At 60.2% G+C, this 14,949-nt stretch overlaps 1 protein-coding gene across 15 annotated transcripts in view; it reads right to left on the bottom strand.

Annotated features, from left to right (window-relative positions):
• DPY19L3 (dpy-19 like C-mannosyltransferase 3) overlaps positions 1-14,949 on the bottom strand; it is a 64,062-nt gene that overhangs the window by 45,801 nt on the left and 3,312 nt on the right. For all 15 annotated transcript variants that reach the window (XR_010592575.1, XR_006174933.2, XR_010592571.1 and 12 more), the window contains exons 2-3: positions 3,419-3,561; positions 398-522 (exon numbers count right to left, since the gene is read on the bottom strand). Coding sequence is in view for 8 of the 15 variants with exons in the window: in XM_065567153.1 (XP_065423225.1) it covers positions 398-522; positions 3,419-3,539 (246 nt within the window). In the remaining 7 variants the exon portion in view is untranslated. The remainder of the gene's footprint in view (positions 1-397; positions 523-3,418; positions 3,562-14,949) is intronic.

Below are 14,949 nucleotides of genomic sequence, written 5' to 3'. Positions count from 1 at the left end.
TTGGTCTAGAGTGGCGAACCGCGGCCACTGGGAGCCGCAATTGGCCGAACCTGCGGATGCGCATGGGGCTTTCCTGTACAAGCGGCGGAACAAGTTTGGGAACCACTGGTTTAGAGCATAGTTAGGAAAAAGGTACTTATGGAAGTGATTGAAAGGTTTTCAGTGTGAGAACGTAGGGGAAAAAGTTAAAATGGGAAATGTGTGCTATCCCGCGCACTCTCTCATCCCCCACACACCCTCCCCGACACCTGTCTTCAGATAGAACATTCTATATTTTCAGTATGAGTGACAAGACAAATAGATTTTTTTTTTTAAGTATATAGCCTACTGCAAATATTCACGTTGCAAACAGTGTCCTAGGAAAGCACTGATGTAATTATCAAAATCATTTCATTACCTTAATATTGGAAAACCACAGGTCATTTTCATGTAGAGTAGCAACGTAAACAGAAGTAAGAAGTCCAAGAGATATGGCAACAGTTCCACCCACTGTAAGTGAAAGTCTCTTCCATAGCTTTTCACCTGTGTAAACGTATAGAAGAAAAACACGTTCACTTTGGGATTGTGAAGCTTGCCATTCTACTTATGTATTTTAAATGGATTTCAGAACCATCACTAGTGAGGTCTAGGACTTGTACATAATTAGAGCCTTGTTCTCAAACTGCTTTATGGAAACTCTACTTGTGATTTTCTGGTGTAGCAATCTTTTAGTTACATATAGAATGAAAAAGCCTCTGTTTGAAGGGGAAAATGTAAAGTTGCAGTTTTTAAAACAGCCCTATGATCTCATACAGATCTAGATAAACACCATATCTAATTTATAAATCTAAATTACAAAGAGTTTGGAACACCCTCCAGGGTTTTGTTTTTAATTAATGAACTACAGCGTGACTGTTAGCTCACAAAGCAAGATATCAAAATCTTTTTCTTTAAACTTCTGAACTTAGCTGCTTATTTTATTTTTTTCAAACTGCATTTCAGGTTGAATAAACTTCCACTCTGAGGCTGATCATTGATCAAAGCAGTCTCTGATGATGATGTCATGCTTTGAATTGCAGATGACCACCTGCTGACATCAGAACAAGATTATAGACTATATAATGCAGAGACTGCATTTCTAAATAAAGCACTCAGTTTACTGCTCATGTGCACTTTTTGTTTTAAAATCTTTTTCAAGTTGATTTCAGTAATCTTGCTTTTTGTGATGTGGATGCATATCCAATATAAGTGGCTACCTGTCGCACTGGACAAAATTCAAAATGAGATATAAGCAAGTGTGATTCAATGAAGCTGAAGACAATGGATTTGTCCACTTACACCAGAGCTGTATTTGGCCTATTTACATCTCTGCAAATTGGATAAACTGGCTGCCCACCTATTCAAAGTGTGTGCACAAATGCAGGTGGACCCAATTTTGCAGGCACAAAATCGGAGGTTGCAGATTGAAAACGTGACCCTAACAAAAATAAAAACAAATGGTGTGAACTCTCAAGCATTTCCATGAAAATTTCCCTTTGTCCTTCATTTACATAAACAAACCAACAAAACAAAAGATATTCTGAAGGTAGCACTGTGTGAATCTGACTTACATCTACAAAAGCCAAAAATGGTTTCAGTTAAAGCTCTGACACCACATGTAATTTACTTGTTTTTATACTGTGCAGATATGATCCCCTATCAGAGGTCTTCAAACCTTATGTTAAAGAATCACAACTCGGATCATCTGTATGAGCCTCCAGTGTTTGAAGCATACATTTTCCAGGTTTAATTGTGAATTGCCTGATTTGAAGGTTTAAGTCAGTGGTTCTCAACTAGGAGTCCGGGGCCCCCTGGGGGCCATGAACAGGCTTCAGGGAGTCCGCCAAGCAGGGCTAGCGTTAGACCAGGGATGGGGAAACTTTTTGGCTTGAGGGCCACATCTGGGTATAGCAATTGTATGGCGGGCCATGAATGCTCACGACATTGGGGTTGGGGTGCAGGAGAGGGTGAGGGCTCTGGAGTGGAGCCAGAAATGAGCAGTTCAGGGTGTGGGAAGGGGTTCCAGCTGGGGGTGCAGGCTCTGGGATGGAGTTGGGGATGAGGGGTTCAAGGTGTAGGAGGGTGCTCTGGGCTGGGACTGAGGGGTTCGGAGGGTGGGAGGGGGACCAGGGCTGGAACAGGGGCTTGGGGAGCAGGGGAGATGGGTCAAGGGTGCAGGCTCCAGGTAGCGCTTACCTCAAGTAGCTCCCAGAAGCAGCAGCATGTCTTTCTCCTCCCCCCCAGCTCCTACACAGAGGTGCGGCCAGGCGGCTCTGCTGTGTGCTGCCCCGTCCGCAGGCACCACCCCTGCAGCTCCCATTGGCCGCAGTTCCTGGCCAATGGGAGCTGCAGGGGCAGCACTTGAGGCAGGGACATCATGCGGAGCGGAGTCCCTGGCTGCCCCTATGAGTAGGAGGCTAGAGTCGGAGGGGGCACATGCCACTGCTTCTGGGTGTTGTGCGGAGCAGCCCCCGACCCTGCTCCCTGGCTGGAGCGCCGGAGCAGGGCAAGCCCCAGACTCCGTTCCCCAGTGGGAGCTCAAGGGACAGATTAAAACAGCTGGTGTCCTGGATGCGGCCCATGGGTCGTAGTTTGCCCATCCCTGCGTTAGACTCACTGGGGTGCAGGGCGGAAAGCCAAAGCCCCACTGCATGTCACTTGGGGTTGAAGCCGAAGCTTTGTGGGGGCCCCCTGTGGCGTGGGGCCTGGGCAAGTGCCCTGTTTACTACATCCTAACTCTGCCCCAGGTTTTTATATGCAGAAAACCAGTTGTTATGGCACAGGTGGGCCATGGAGTTTTTATAGCATGTTGAGGGGGCCTCAGAAAGAAAAAGGTTGAGAACCACCGGTTTAAGTTACTCCAGTCCTATGCCTCTCTTGAGCAAAGACAGTCACTGATGATGAACTCTGCTAAATGTGTGCTGGGTTTTATGAAGTTCACAAAATTATTTTCATTTGTAACCTAAACTAGAATTTGAAAACAGGTAAAAGAATCTAGCGCAGTAATCTACAGTATCCCAGTGACTACAGTAGCTTTGATCATAAAAGCAGCAGAGTCCTGTGGCACCTTATAGACAAACAGACGAACAGGAGCATGAGCTTTCATGGGTGAATACCCACTTCTTCGGATGCATGAATCCGACGAAGTGGGTATTCCCCCACGAAAGCTCATGCTCCTATACGTCTGTTAGTCTATAAGGTGCCACAGGACTCTTTGCTGCTTTTACAGATCCAGACTAACACAGCTACCCCTTTTGATATTTGATCAGAAGAAGAAGATTTAGCTATACTTGGATAACTATTTGGTACAACCCCTAGTTTTCATCTGTGCATAAGGGTAGATACCAAAAAATTGACACCAGTGAGAGTCCACAATACGACATTTCTTATAATTACCCACCAGATCCAACTTTTCCATCAGGCTTCACGTTTTTCTCTTGTGCCAGATGATCTTCAGCAACTTCTGTGACTTTTATTCCCTTTCTGTGTCGGATGGTTGTCATGATGTCAATAACTTTCATACATTATTCTTCAGTTTCACTCCTAAACACACATACAAAGCAATAAATATTCCTTGCCAAAAAATTATCAAATAATACCAAAAAAGTGTGTGACAAACCATGAAAACACTCAAGCATATTGTATTGTGCACGGAGGCCTAAAAAGTTATACCCATGTACAGTAATTCAAAATACTTTACAAAAACAAGAGTGTCATTCTCTGTAGCTCAGAGACATCAAAAAGAATGCAACGGAAAGACTGACATGACTTCTGCAAAGACTGATACTTATACATAACTTTACACATGGTAGACAAGATTTCCAAAAGTGGTTAGTTATTTTTGGTGTCCAATTTGAGACACCTTAAAGGGGATTACTTTTCAAAAAGTACTCAACATAAGCCCCCTTAAAAATCAGTCCCTTTTTAAGGTGTCTCAGTTGGGCACTCTAAATCACTAGTCACCTGAAAATCTTGGCTTTTGATCAATGCAATCAATAAGATTACTCACAATATGTAAAGTTAAGCATGTGCACAAATCTTTGCAGGATGGGGCCATGAGATGCAAAAGCGATTACACCAAAGAAAACTTGTGATGGAAAACATTAAAAAAGCACAACTAGTTTAGCTGTACAGCTGGAAAAAAAAATCCCCAACTTTTGTAATATTAGTGTACTATATAGCTTAAACAGATCACAAAGCAGAGATTGGGGAGAGGGCGGGGAGAAACTATTTACGGTCAGTTAGTCAATGTTCAAAATCCGTGCAGTGCAAGATTGTTCCTTAAACTATATTACATAATAATGACCTGCTTGAATTTTAAAGTCCTTTTATCTTTTAAAATCTATGACCAGCTTTGAATGCAAAAATAAGTCACCATCCCCAGACTCCAAGCGTTGCTACTTAAAAGTTAGTCTCTAAGGCAGGGGTAGGCAAAAGACGGACCACGGGCTGGATCCTGCCTGTTGAACATTTCTGTCCAGCCTGCCAGGCTCTTTGGCTGCCCCCTCGCGATCACCGGGCCGCTAAAAGTCCCGTGAGGCACTCAGGGAGGTGTGGCCCCACACCGCTCCCAGAAGCGGCCTGCTACTGTTGGCATGTCTCTGCATGCCCCTGGTGGGGGGTGAGGCAGCTCCGTACGCTGCCCCCATCCCAGCACCGTCCTCACAGCTCCCATTGGCGGTGCTTGCAGGCGCGGGCAGCACACGGAGACCTGCTACCCCCCATCCCCTAAGGGACGCGCAGAGACGTGCCACGATGCCAGCAGCTGACCGCTTCCGGGAGCGGTGCAGGGCCATGGCAGGAAGGCAGCCTGCCTGTGTGTCCCACTGCGCTGCCGGCCGGGAGCTGCCTGTGGTAAGCGCCTCCTGGCCAGAGCCTGCACCCCCTCCTGCACCCCAACCCCCTGTCCCAGGTCAGAACCCCCTCCTGCACCCAAACTCCCTCCCAGAGCCTGCACCTCCAACCCCTGCCCCAGCCCCGAGCCTGCTCCTGACCAAACTCCCTCTGAGACCCCGCACCCCCTCCAATAATACAGTAGAAATGTGCAGCCCATGACGACTTACCAAAATTCATGGAGTGGCCCCCCTGTGAAAATTATTGCCCACCCCTGCTTTAAGGGTTGGTCTACAGTATCACTTAAGTCGATGTAACTTACATTGTGAAAAAGACACCCCCGCGTGACCCAAGTTACATTGTCTTAAGCGCTGTCCACACCAGCGCTATGTCAGTGGGAGACACTCTCCTGCCAACATAACTTCCGCTTCTCATGGAGGTGGAGTAATTATACTGATGGGAAAACGCTCTCCCTTTGGCACTGTGCATCTTTACCAGATGTGTTACAGTGGCGCAGCTATGCTGAAGTAGCACTGTAGTAGTGTAGACTTGCCCTAAGTGAGCCATTGCTGATTGCAACAGTTCTTTTAAAAAAAAAAAAAAAAAAAAGCCCACATGCACCTCGGAGAGTTTGTGGAGCTATAGACCTTAGAGGCTCTAGACTGATGTGGAGAAGACAGTTCAGTATGTTTTCCCCCAGAAATAAAGGAGGGGGAAATCATTTTTAGAAATACCATGAACACATCTCTTAAAAATTCTGATGATCTCTCTGTAGAAAATCCCAAGAACACAGGCACATCAGCAACAAATCAATCAAATACAGGAAAGGAGGGAGTAGAGTTGGCATAGAAGTCTCAGCCAGACTTTGTCCAATGCCTTATCAGGAAAATTTATTTTTACCATGAATATAGCATTAAAGACTAGAATAACCAGGCATAGAACAACAAATTCCATTGGATTCCTTAGTCTACAGTATGTAGATGGGTGGGTGTAGTGAGGTGATGCAGGTGTTGAGAGGTTCTGGGACAGAGGTGGTTGTGATACAATGGAGAGGGGGAATGAGGGCAGAGAGAAGATGTAGGTGTACAGGGACTGGACTGGGACCTCTGGTATGGGCAGAGAGGGGGATAGGCAGGAGGGAAAATGAGAACATATGTCATGAGCAGGTGCATAATCATCATGGGTCGGAGAGAGATGGTCAGGTGTAAAGGGGTGATGGGATGTGTAGAGGAGTTGGAAGGGGCATAGACTGGGCTGTGCAGGTGCAAGGGGTGATCAGGAAGGCAGGTCAGATGTAGAGGAGATGGAATGGGAGGGGTTCTGTGAGGAGGAGTGATGGAGACAGGTGAATGGGCAGGCACAGAGGAGTGATGGGAGAGGGTGGAGATGGGCAAGGAGTGAAGGCGACTGGGGCAGAGTGGATGGGATGGGGGTTGGGCGATGGGGAAGGAGAATGGGCAGGGGAGCAATGTGTGAGAGAGGGCGAAGGTAGGGGCACAGGAGATGGGATCGGAAGGGGGTAACAAGGCAGAGGAGAAGAGGGCAGGTGAGGGGCAGTGGAAGAGAGGGAAGGGACACGTTGGGGCAATGGTGGGGAGGGGAAGAAAGGGAGGGAGTGGGCACGATGGAGGAGAGGGAAGGGGCACGTGGGGCTTATGATGGGGAGGGAAGGGCTGGGGACGATGGAGGAGAGGGAAGGGGCAGGTGGGACCCATGATGGGGAGGGAAGGGCCGGGGGCAATGGAGGAGAGGGAAGGGGCAGGTGGGGGCGATGGTGGGAAGGGCCGGGGGCGATGGAGGAGAGGGAAGGGGCAGGTGGGGGCAATGGTGGGAAGGGCTGGGGGCGATGGAGGAGAGGGAAGGGGCAGGTGGGGCCCCTGATGAAGAGGGAAGGGCTGGGGGCGATGGAGGAGAGGGAAGGGGCAGGTGGGGGTGATGGTGGGAAGGGCCGGGGGCAATGGAGGAGAGGGAAGGGACAGGTGGGGGCGATGGTGGAGAGGGAAGGGGCAGGTGGGGGCGATGGAGGAGAGGGAAGGGCCGGGGGCGATGGAGGAGAGGAAAGGGGCAGGTGGGGGTGATGGTGGGAAGGGCCGGGGGCGATGGAGGAGAGGAAAGGGGCAGGTGGGGGTGATGGTGGGAAGGGCCGGGGGCGATGGAGGAGAGGGAAGGGGCAGGTGGGGGCGATGGTGTGAAGGGAAGGGCCGGGGGCGATGGAGGAGAGGGAAGGGGCAAGTGGGGGCGATGGTGGGAAGGGAAGGGAAGGGCCGGGGGCGATGGAGGAGAGGGAAGGGGCAGGTGGGGGCGATGGTGGGAAGGGAAGGGCCGGGGGCGATGGAGGAGAGGGAAGGGTCAGGTGGGGGCGATGGTGGGAAGGGCTGGGGGCGATGGTGGGAAGGGAAGGGCCGGGGGCGATGGAGGAGAGGGAAGGGGCAGGTGGGGGCGATGGTGGGAAGGGCCGGGGGCGATGGAGGAGAGGAAAGGGGCAGGTGGGGGTGATGGTGGGAAGGGAAGGGCCGGGGGCGATGGAGGAGAGGGAAGAGGCAGGTGGGGGCGATGGTGGGAAGGGCGATGGAGGAGAGGGAAGGGACAGGTGGGGGCGATGGAGGGAAGGGCCGGGGGCGATGGTGGGAAGGGAAGGGGCAGGTGGGGGCGATGGTGCGAAGGGCCGGGGGCGATGGAGGAGAGGGAAGGGACAGGTCGGGGCGATGGTGGGAAGGGCAAGTAAGGGGGGCGATGGAGGAGAGGGAAGGGGCAGGTGGGGGCGATGGTGGGAAGGGCCGGGGGCGATGGTGGGAAGGGAAGGAGCAGGTGGGGGCGATGGTGGGAAGGAAAGGGAAGGAGCAGGTGGGGGCGATGGTGGGAAGGAAAGGGCTGGGGGCGATGGAGGAGAGGGAAGGGACAGGTGGGGGCGATGGTGGGAAGGGCCGGGGGCGATGGTGGGAAGGGAAGGGAAGGAGCAGGTGGGGGCGATGGTGGGAAGGGAAGGGAAGGAGCAGGTGGGGGCGATGGTGGGAAGGAAAGGGCTGGGGGCGATGGAGGAGAGGGAAGGGACAGGTGGGGGCGATGGTGGGAAGGGCCGGGGGCGATGGTGGGAAGGGAAGGGAAGGAGCAGGTGGGGGCGATGGTGGGAAGGGAAGGGCTGGGGGCGATGGAGGAGAGGGAAGGGGCAGGTGGGGGCGATGGAGGGAAGGGACAGGTGGGGGCGATGGTGGGAAGGGCCGGGGGCGATGGAGGAGAGGGAAGGGGCAGGTGGGGGCGATGGAGGAGAGGGAAGGGGCAGGTGGGGGCGATGGTGGGAAGGGCCGGGGGCGATGGAGGAGAGGGAAGGGGCAGGTGGGGGCGATGGTGGGAAGGACAAGTAAGGGGGGCGATGGAGGAGAGGGAAGGGGCAGGTGGGGGCGATGGTGGGAAGGGCCGGGGGCGATGGTGGGAAGGGAAGGAGCAGGTGGGGGCGATGGTGGGAAGGGAAGGGCTGGGGGCGATGGAGGAGAGGGAAGGGGCAGGTGGGGGCGATGGTGGGAAGGGCCGGGGGCGATGGAGGAGAGGGAAGGGGCAGGTGGGGGCGATGGTGGGAAGGGCCGGGGGCGATGGAGGAGAGGGAAGGGGCAGGTGGGGGCGATGGTGGGAAGGGCAAGTAAGGGGGGCGATGGAGGAGAGGGAAGGGGCAGGTGGGGGCGATGGTGGGAAGGGCCGGGGGCGATGGTGGGAAGGGAAGGAGCAGGTGGGGGCGATGGTGGGAAGGGCCGGGGGCGATGGTGGGAAGGGAAGGAGCAGGTGGGGGCGATGGTGGGAAGGGAAGGGCTGGGGGCGATGGAGGAGAGGGAAGGGGCAGGTGGGGGCAATGGTGGAGAGGGAAGGGGCAGGTGGGGGCGATGGTGGGAAGGGCCGGGGGCGATGGAGGAGAGGGAAGGGGCAGGTGGGGGCAATGGTGGGAAGGTCTGGGGGCGATGGAGGAGAGGGAAGGGGCAGGTGGGGCCCCTGATGAAGAGGGAAGGGCTGGGGGCGATGGAGGAGAGGGAAGGAGCAGGCGGGGGCGATGGTGTGAAGGGCCAGGGGCAATGGAGGAGAGGAAAGGGGCAGGTGGGAGTGATGGTGGGAAGGGCCGGGGGCAATGGAGGAGAGGGAAGGGACAGGTGGGGGCGATGGAGGAGAGGGAAGGGGCAGGTGGGGGCGATGGTGGTAAGGGAAGGGCCGGGGGCGATGGAGGAGAGGAAAGGGGCAGGTGGGGGTGATGGTGGGAAGGGCCGGGGGCGATGGAGGAGAGGAAAGGGGCAGGTGGGGGTGATGGTGGGGAGGGCCGGGGGCGATGGAGGAGAGGGACGGGGCAGGTGGGGGCGATGGTGGGAAGGGCCGGGGGCGATGGAGGAGAGGGAAGGGGCAGGTGGGTGCGATGGTGTGAAGGGAAGGGCCGGGGGCGATAGAGAAGAGGGAAGGGGCAGGTGGGGGCGATGGTGTGAAGGGAAGGGCCGGGGGCGATGGAGGAGAGGGAAGGGTCAGGTGGGGGCGATGGTGTGAAGGGAAGGGCCGGGGGCGATGGAGGAGAGGGAAGGGTCAGGTGGGGGCGATGGTGGGAAGGGAAGGGCCGGGGGCGATGGAGGAGAGGGAAGGGTCAGGTGGGGGTGATGGTGGGAAGGGAAGAGCCGGGGGCGATGGAGGAGAGGGAAGGGACAGGTGGGGGCGATGGTGGGAAGGGCCGGGGGCGATGGTGGGAAGGGAAGGGGCAGGTGGGGGCGATGGTGTGAAGGGCCGGGGGCGATGGAGGAGAGGGAAAGGACAGGTGGGGGCGATGGTGGGAAGGGCCGGGGGCGATGGAGGAGAGGGAAGGGGCAGGTGGGGGCGATGGTGGGAAGGGCAAGTAAGGGGGGCGATGGAGGAGAGGGAAGGGGCAGGTGGGGGCGATGGTGGGAAGGGCCGGGGGCAATGGTGGGAAGGGAAGGGAAGGAGCAGGTGGGGGCGATGGTGGGAAGGAAAGGGAAGGAGCAGGTGGGGGCGATGGTGGGAAGGGAAGGGCTGGGGGCGATGGAGGAGAGGGAAGGGACAGGTGGGGGCGATGGTGGGAAGGGCCGGGGGCGATGGTGGGAAGGGAAGGGAAGAAGCAGGTGGGGGCGATGGTGGGAAGGAAAGGGAAGGAGCAGGTGGGGGCGATGGTGGGAAGGGAAGGGCTGGGGGCAATGGAGGAGAGGGAAGGGGCAGGTGGGGGCGATGGAGGAGAGGGAAGGGACAGGTGGGGGCGATGGTGGGAAGGGCCGGGGGCGATGGAGGAGAGGGAAGGGGCAGGTGGGGGCGATGGTGGGAAGGGCCGGGGGCGATGGAGGAGAGGGAAGGGACAGGTGGGGGCGATGGTGGGAAGGGCCAGGGGCGATGGTGGGAAGGGAAGGGAAGGAGCAGGTGGGGGCGATGGTGGGAAGGGAAGGGCTGGGGGCGATGGAGGAGAGGGAAGGGGCAGGTGGGGGCGATGGAGGGAAGGGGCAGGTGGGGGTGATGGTGGGAAGGGCCGGGGGCGATGGAGGAGAGGGAAGGGGCAGGTGGGGGTGATGGTGGGAAGGGCCGGGGGCGATGGAGGAGAGGGAAGGGGCAGGTGGGGGCGATGGAGGAGAGGGAAGGGGCAGGTGGGGGCGATGGTGGGAAGGGCCGGGGGCGATGGAGGAGAGGGAAGGGACAGGTGGGGGCGATGGAGGAGAGGGAAGGGACAGGTGGGGGCGATGGAGGAGAGGGAAGGGACAGGTGGGGGCGATGGAGGGAAGGGCCGGGGGGCGATGGAGGAGGGGGAAGGGGCAGGTGGGGGCGATGGTGAGAAGGGACAGGTGGGGGCGATGGAGGAGAGGGAAGGGGCTGGTGGGGGTGATGGTGGGAAGGGAAGGGCCGGGGGCGATGGGGGAGAGGGAAGGGACAGCCGGGGGCGATGGTGGGAAGGGAAGGGCCGGGGGCGATGGAGGAGAGGGAAGGGGCAGGTGGGGGCGATGGTGGGAAGGGCCGGGGGCGATGGAGGAGAGGGAAGGGGCTGGTGGGGGTGATGGTGGGAAGGGAAGGGCCGGGGGCGATGGAGGAGAGGGAAGGGGCAGGTGGGGGCGATGGTGGGAAGGGGCCGGGGGCGATGGAGGAGAGGGAAGGGACAGGTGGGGGCGATGGTGGGAAGGGCCGGGGGCGATGGAGGAGAGGGAAGGGACAGGTGGGGGCGATGGTGGGAAGGGCCGGGGGCGATGGAGGAGAGGGAAGGGACAGGTGGGGGCGATGGTGGGAAGGACCGGGGGCGATGGAGGAGAGGGAAGGGGCAGGTGGGGGCGATGGTGGGAAGGGCCGGGGGCGATGGAGGAGAGGGAAGGGACAGGTGGGGGCGATGGTGGGAAGGGCTGGGGGCGATGGAGGAGAGGGAAGGGGCAGGTGGGGGCGATGGAGGGAAGGGGCAGGTGGGGGCGATGGAGGAGAGGGAAGGGGCAGGTGGGGGCGATGGAGGAGAGGGAAGGGGCAGGTGGGGGCGATGGAGGAGAGGGAAGGGCAGGTGGGGGCGATGGAGGAGAGGGAAGGGGCAGGTGGGGGCGATGGTGGGAAGGGGCAGGTGGGGGCGATGGTGGGAAGGGCCGGGGGCGATGGAGGAGAGGGAAGGGACAGGTGGGGGCGATGGTGGGAAGGGCTGGGGCGATGGAGGAGAGGGAAGGGGCAGGTGGGGGCGATGGTGGGAAGGGCAAGTAAGGGGGGCGATGGAGGAGAGGGAAGGGACAGGTGGGGGCGATGGTGGGAAGGGCCGGGGGCGATGGAGGAGAGGGAAGGGGCAGGTCGGGGCGATGGTGGGAAGGACAAGTAAGGGGGGCGATGGAGGAGAGGGAAGGGGCAGGTGGGGGCGATGGTGGGAAGGGCCGGGGGCGATGGTGGGAAGGGAAGGAGCAGGTGGGGGCGATGGTGGGAAGGGAAGGGCTGGGGGCGATGGAGGAGAGGGAAGGGGCAGGTGGGGGCGATGGTGGGAAGGGCCGGGGGCGATGGAGGAGAGGGAAGGGGCAGGTGGGGGCGATGGTGGGAAGGGCCGGGGGCGATGGAGGAGAGGGAAGGGGCAGGTGGGGGCGATGGTGGGAAGGGCAAGTAAGGGGGGCGATGGAGGAGAGGGAAGGGGCAGGTGGGGGCGATGGTGGGAAGGGCCGGGGGCGATGGTGGGAAGGGAAGGAGCAGGTGGGGGCGATGGTGGGAAGGGCCGGGGGCGATGGTGGGAAGGGAAGGAGCAGGTGGGGGCGATGGTGGGAAGGGAAGGGCTGGGGGCGATGGAGGAGAGGGAAGGGGCAGGTGGGGGCAATGGTGGAGAGGGAAGGGGCAGGTGGGGGCGATGGTGGGAAGGGCCGGGGGCGATGGAGGAGAGGAAGGGGCAGGTGGGGGCAATGGTGGGAAGGTCTGGGGGCGATGGAGGAGAGGGAAGGGGCAGGTGGGGCCCCTGATGAAGAGGGAAGGGCTGGGGGCGATGGAGGAGAGGGAAGGAGCAGGCGGGGGCGATGGTGTGAAGGGCCAGGGGCAATGGAGGAGAGGAAAGGGGCAGGTGGGAGTGATGGTGGGAAGGGCCGGGGGCAATGGAGGAGAGGGAAGGGACAGGTGGGGGCGATGGAGGAGAGGGAAGGGGCAGGTGGGGGCGATGGTGGTAAGGGAAGGGCCGGGGGCGATGGAGGAGAGGAAAGGGGCAGGTGGGGGCGATGGTGGAAGGGCCGGGGGCGATGGAGGAGAGGGAAGGGGCAGGTGGGGGCGATGGTGGGAAGGGCAAGTAAGGGGGGCGATGGAGGAGAGGGAAGGGGCAGGTGGGGGCGATGGTGGGAAGGGCCGGGGGCGATGGTGGGAAGGGAAGGGAAGGAGCAGGTGGGGGCGATGGTGGGAAGGAAAGGGAAGGAGCAGGTGGGGGCGATGGTGGGAAGGGAAGGGCTGGGGGCGATGGAGGAGAGGGAAGGGACAGGTGGGGGCGATGGTGGGAAGGGCCGGGGGCGATGGTGGGAAGGGAAGGGAAGAAGCAGGTGGGGGCGATGGTGGGAAGGAAAGGGAAGGAGCAGGTGGGGGCGATGGTGGGAAGGGAAGGGCTGGGGGCGATGGAGGAGAGGGAAGGGGCAGGTGGGGGCGATGGAGGAGAGGGAAGGGACAGGTGGGGGCGATGGTGGGAAGGGCCGGGGGCGATGGAGGAGAGGGAAGGGGCAGGTGGGGGCGATGGTGGGAAGGGCCGGGGGCGATGGAGGAGAGGGAAGGGACAGGTGGGGGCGATGGTGGGAAGGGCCAGGGGCGATGGTGGGAAGGGAAGGGAAGGAGCAGGTGGGGGCGATGGTGGGAAGGGAAGGGCTGGGGGCGATGGAGGAGAGGGAAGGGGCAGGTGGGGGCGATGGAGGGAAGGGGCAGGTGGGGGTGATGGTGGGAAGGGCCGGGGGCGATGGAGGAGAGGGAAGGGGCAGGTGGGGGTGATGGTGGGAAGGGCCGGGGGCGATGGAGGAGAGGGAAGGGGCAGGTGGGGGCGATGGAGGAGAGGGAAGGGGCAGGTGGGGGCGATGGTGGGAAGGGCCGGGGCGATGGAGGAGAGGGAAGGGGACAGGTGGGGGCGATGGAGGAGAGGGAAGGGACAGGTGGGGGCGATGGAGGAGAGGGAAGGGGCAGGTGGGGGCGATGGAGGGAAGGGCCGGGGGCGATGGAGGAGAGGGAAGGGGCAGGTGGGGGCGATGGTGGGAAGGGACAGGTGGGGGGCGATGGAGGAGAGGGAAGGGGCTGGTGGGGGTGATGGTGGGAAGGGAAGGGCCGGGGGCGATGGGGGAGAGGGAAGGGACAGCCGGGGGCGATGGTGGGAAGGGAAGGGCCGGGGGCGATGGAGGAGAGGGAAGGGGCAGGTGGGGGCGATGGTGGGAAGGGCCGGGGGCGATGGAGGAGAGGGAAGGGGCTGGTGGGGGTGATGGTGGGAAGGGAAGGGCCGGGGGCGATGGAGGAGAGGGAAGGGGCAGGTGGGGGCGATGGTGGGAAGGGCCGGGGGCGATGGAGGAGAGGGAAGGGACAGGTGGGGGCGATGGTGGGAAGGGCCGGGGGCGATGGAGGAGAGGGAAGGGACAGGTGGGGGCGATGGTGGGAAGGGCCGGGGGCGATGGAGGAGAGGGAAGGGGCAGGTGGGGGCGATGGTGGGAAGGGCCGGGGGCGATGGAGGAGAGGGAAGGGACAGGTGGGGGCGATGGTGGGAAGGGCTGGGGGCGATGGAGGAGAGGGAAGGGGCAGGTGGGGGCGATGGAGGGAAGGGGCAGGTGGGGGCGATGGAGGAGAGGAAGGGGCAGGTGGGGGCGATGGAGGAGAGGGAAGGGGCAGGTGGGGGCGATGGTGGGAAGGGGCAGGTGGGGGCGATGGTGGGAAGGGCCGGGGGCGATGGAGGAGAGGGAAGGGACAGGTGGGGGCGATGGTGGGAAGGGCTGGGGGCGATGGAGGAGAGGGAAGGGGCAGGTGGGGGCGATGGTGGGAAGGGCAAGTAAGGGGGGGCGATGGAGGAGAGGGAAGGGACAGGTGGGGGCGATGGTGGGAAGGGCCGGGGGCGATGGAGGAGAGGGAAGGGGCAGGTGGGGGCGATGGTGGGAAGGACAAGTAAGGGGGGCGATGGAGGAGAGGGAAGGGGCAGGTGGGGGCGATGGTGGGAAGGGCCGGGGGCGATGGTGGGAAGGGAAGGAGCAGGTGGGGGCGATGGTGGGAAGGGAAGGGCTGGGGGCGATGGAGGAGAGGGAAGGGGCAGGTGGGGGCGATGGTGGGAAGGGCCGGGGGCGATGGAGGAGAGGGAAGGGGCAGGTGGGGGCGATGGTGGGAAGGGCCGGGGGCGATGGAGGAGAGGGAAGGGGCAGGTGGGGGCGATGGTGGGAAGGGCAAGTAAGGGGGGCGATGGAGGAGAGGGAAGGGGCAGGTGGGGGCGATGGTGGGAAGGGCCGGGGGCGATGGTGGGAAGGGAAGGAGCAGGTGGGGGCGATGGTGGGAAGGGCCGGGGGCGATGGTGGGAAGGGAAGGAGCAGGTGGGGGCGATGGTGGGAAGGGAAGGGCTGGGGGCGATGGAGGAGAGGGAAGGGGCAGGTGGGGGCAATGGTGGAGAGGGAAGGGGCAGGTGGGGGGCGATGGTGGGAAGGGCCG

The sequence above is a fragment of the Chrysemys picta genome, chromosome 14 (assembly GCF_011386835.1).
Source record: "Chrysemys picta bellii isolate R12L10 chromosome 14, ASM1138683v2, whole genome shotgun sequence".
In the NCBI taxonomy this organism is placed as follows: Eukaryota; Metazoa; Chordata; order Testudines; family Emydidae; genus Chrysemys; species Chrysemys picta.
This window is presented reverse-complemented; position numbering and strand designations above follow the sequence as displayed.